This window comes from Acinonyx jubatus, chromosome B3 (genome assembly GCF_027475565.1).
Source record: "Acinonyx jubatus isolate Ajub_Pintada_27869175 chromosome B3, VMU_Ajub_asm_v1.0, whole genome shotgun sequence".
Lineage (NCBI taxonomy): Eukaryota > Metazoa > Chordata > Mammalia > Carnivora > Felidae > Acinonyx > Acinonyx jubatus.
In genome coordinates this window covers 69,747,387-69,749,855 of record NC_069386.1, presented here as the reverse complement: position 1 = coordinate 69,749,855, position 2,469 = coordinate 69,747,387, and the positions used below count along the sequence as shown (strand labels likewise).

At 39.3% G+C, this 2,469-nt stretch overlaps 1 protein-coding gene across 1 annotated transcript; it reads right to left on the bottom strand.

The window, feature by feature from the left end:
* Positions 1-1,518: 1,518 nt before the first annotated feature.
* LOC106967515 (olfactory receptor 11G2-like) lies at positions 1,519-2,469 on the bottom strand. Its single transcript, XM_015063729.2, has one exon. It carries the CDS (start codon positions 2,452-2,454, stop codon positions 1,519-1,521), a length of 936 nt encoding a protein of 311 aa, XP_014919215.2. The 5' UTR covers positions 2,455-2,469.

Sequence of the window (2,469 nt, the reverse complement as noted above, 5' to 3'; positions counted from 1 at the left end):
CTAGTCTATGACCTAGCAATTGCACTACTAGGATTTATCCAAGGGATACAGATGTGCTGTTTCAAAGGAGCACATACACCCCAATGTTTATAGCAGTGCTATCAACAATAGCCAAAGTATAGAAAGAGCCCAAATGTCCATTGACAGATGGATGGATAAAGAAGATGTGGTATATATACAATAGAATATTACTTGGCCATCAAAATGAATGAAATCTTGCCATATGCAACTCTGTGGATAGATCTAGAGGGTATTATGCTAAGCGAAATTAGAGAAAGACAAATATCATATGGCTTTACTCATATGTGGAATTTAAGATACAAAACAGGGAAGGGAAGGAACATAAGGGAAGGGAAGCAAAAAGAATATAAAAACAAGAAGAGGGACAAAACATAGGAGACTCTTAAATATAGAGAACAAACAGGGTTGCTGGAGAGGTTATGGGTGGGGGGGATGGGCTAAATGGGTAAAGGGCATTAAGTAAGACACTTGTTGGGATGAACACTGAGTGTTATACATAGAGAATAAATCACTGGAATATATTTTTGAAATCATTATTACACTATATGCTAACTAAGTTGCATGCAAATTAAAAAAATAAATAAATAAAATTAAAAAATAAATTGGAGGCTGAATTATCCTTGTTGAAAACTAGTGAAGACACTTTCCCTCTCCCCCACCTTTTTTTTTGAGCTTTTACTTTAGAAAACTTGCAATTAAATTTTTTTTCTGTCTTTGAGATGTATGTAAAAATTAAATCTAAGTGAGCCTCTTGCCAACTTTATGACTCAGAAGTGTCTTTGTCAGGGACCTAAGAAGTCTCCTGAAATATAATCATCAATGTGGATACTGCCCCTATCTCCCATTTTCCATGGTAGCTTAGAAGCCTAGCTTTGGTGGCCTATCTGCTAAGTTGCAAAACTATGTCAAGTAATAAAGATGTGTGTATTTTTCCTTTGTATGAAGCTAATTAGCAAACAAAGATGGCCATCCAATTATCAGGTGAATCTATGATGAATTATGTATGACAAAGTGTGCTGTCAAATCTTTTTGAGAACTAGTTCCTATTTATCTTGAGAACATGTATGTAAATGGTTTGTATTTGCTTGGCTACATAAAGGAATGAGATTTCTTTATGTCTTTGCCATCTCTTATCAGATTGCCTGTGATTCACATATTCTCTTGTTTTAATGCTTATTCAATAATAAAACTGTTTCTTTCTCTTCTACTTTTGTGGATAGGTTTTCTGTCTTGGCAGGAGATATTTTTAATTCTATTTCTGCAACAAATTCTACTAAGTTTTTTCAATCTATGACTCTGTCATTTCTAAAATTAGGGAGATGAGTTCATCTTTGAGATCCCTTATAGCCCCATAAATTCTAGGAAAGAAGCTGTATGGTGTATAAGGTTCAAAAACAATATAAACAATTTTCTGAGTGATCTCAGGTAGTCTTCTTTTTCGCTAAGAAATTAAAAACAGATTCTGCCCCCAAATGTTTTAAACCAAGGCTCTTACTTTTATGTTCTCAACAATGTTTTCATAGCATGTTTCATATCTTTGTTCCTCAGACTATATATTATAGGGTTGATGAGTGGAGTAACTACAGAATAAAATAAAGTCACCATCTTCTGCATCCCAGCTTCACGCTCAGATGTTGGGCTCACATACATGACCATCACTGAGCCATAGAACAGTGAAACCACTGCCAGATGGGACCCACAGGTGGAGAAAGCTTTTCTTAGTCCAGCTGCTGAAGGGACCCTCAACACAGCTCTCAGAACAAGAGCATAGGACACCACGATAAAGAAAAAGGGAATAAATAAGAGCAGAGAACTTAAGGTGGAGCTAGTTAACTCTATTGCAGGGGCTCTAGTACAGGTGAGGGCCAACAGGGGACCAGGATCACACAGGAAGTGGTCAATAATCCTGGATCCACAGAAGGACATTTGCGAGATGATGATGATGGGAATCAAGAACCAGAGGAAACCAAACACCCAGCAGCTGATCACAAGATTGGTGCAGAGACGTCCAGTCATAATGGTTGGATAGTGTAGAGGCCAGCAGATGGCAAGGTACCGATCAAATGCCATAATGGCCAAGAAAAAGCATTCTGTAGAACCCAAGGAGAAGAAAAAGTAGAACTGGAGAAAGCACCCAGAGAAGGAAATGACCTTGGTGTCAGACAGGTAGTTGGCTAACATGTTGGGGACAGTGGAGGTGACATACCAGATCTCTAGGAAGGAGAAGTTGGCGAGCAAGATGTACATGGGGGTGTGGAGTCTCTGATCCCAGCGCACCGCACAGATGATGGACCCGTTGCCCATGAGGGTCAGGAGGTAGATAACAGAGAAGAGCACAAAGAGGAGGATCTGTTCCTCCCTGGAGCAAGGGAAGCCCAGGAGGATGAAGCCAGTGATGGTGCTGGAGCTGTTGGGGGTGTTGGAGATATTCATGTATCTGGGAACTGT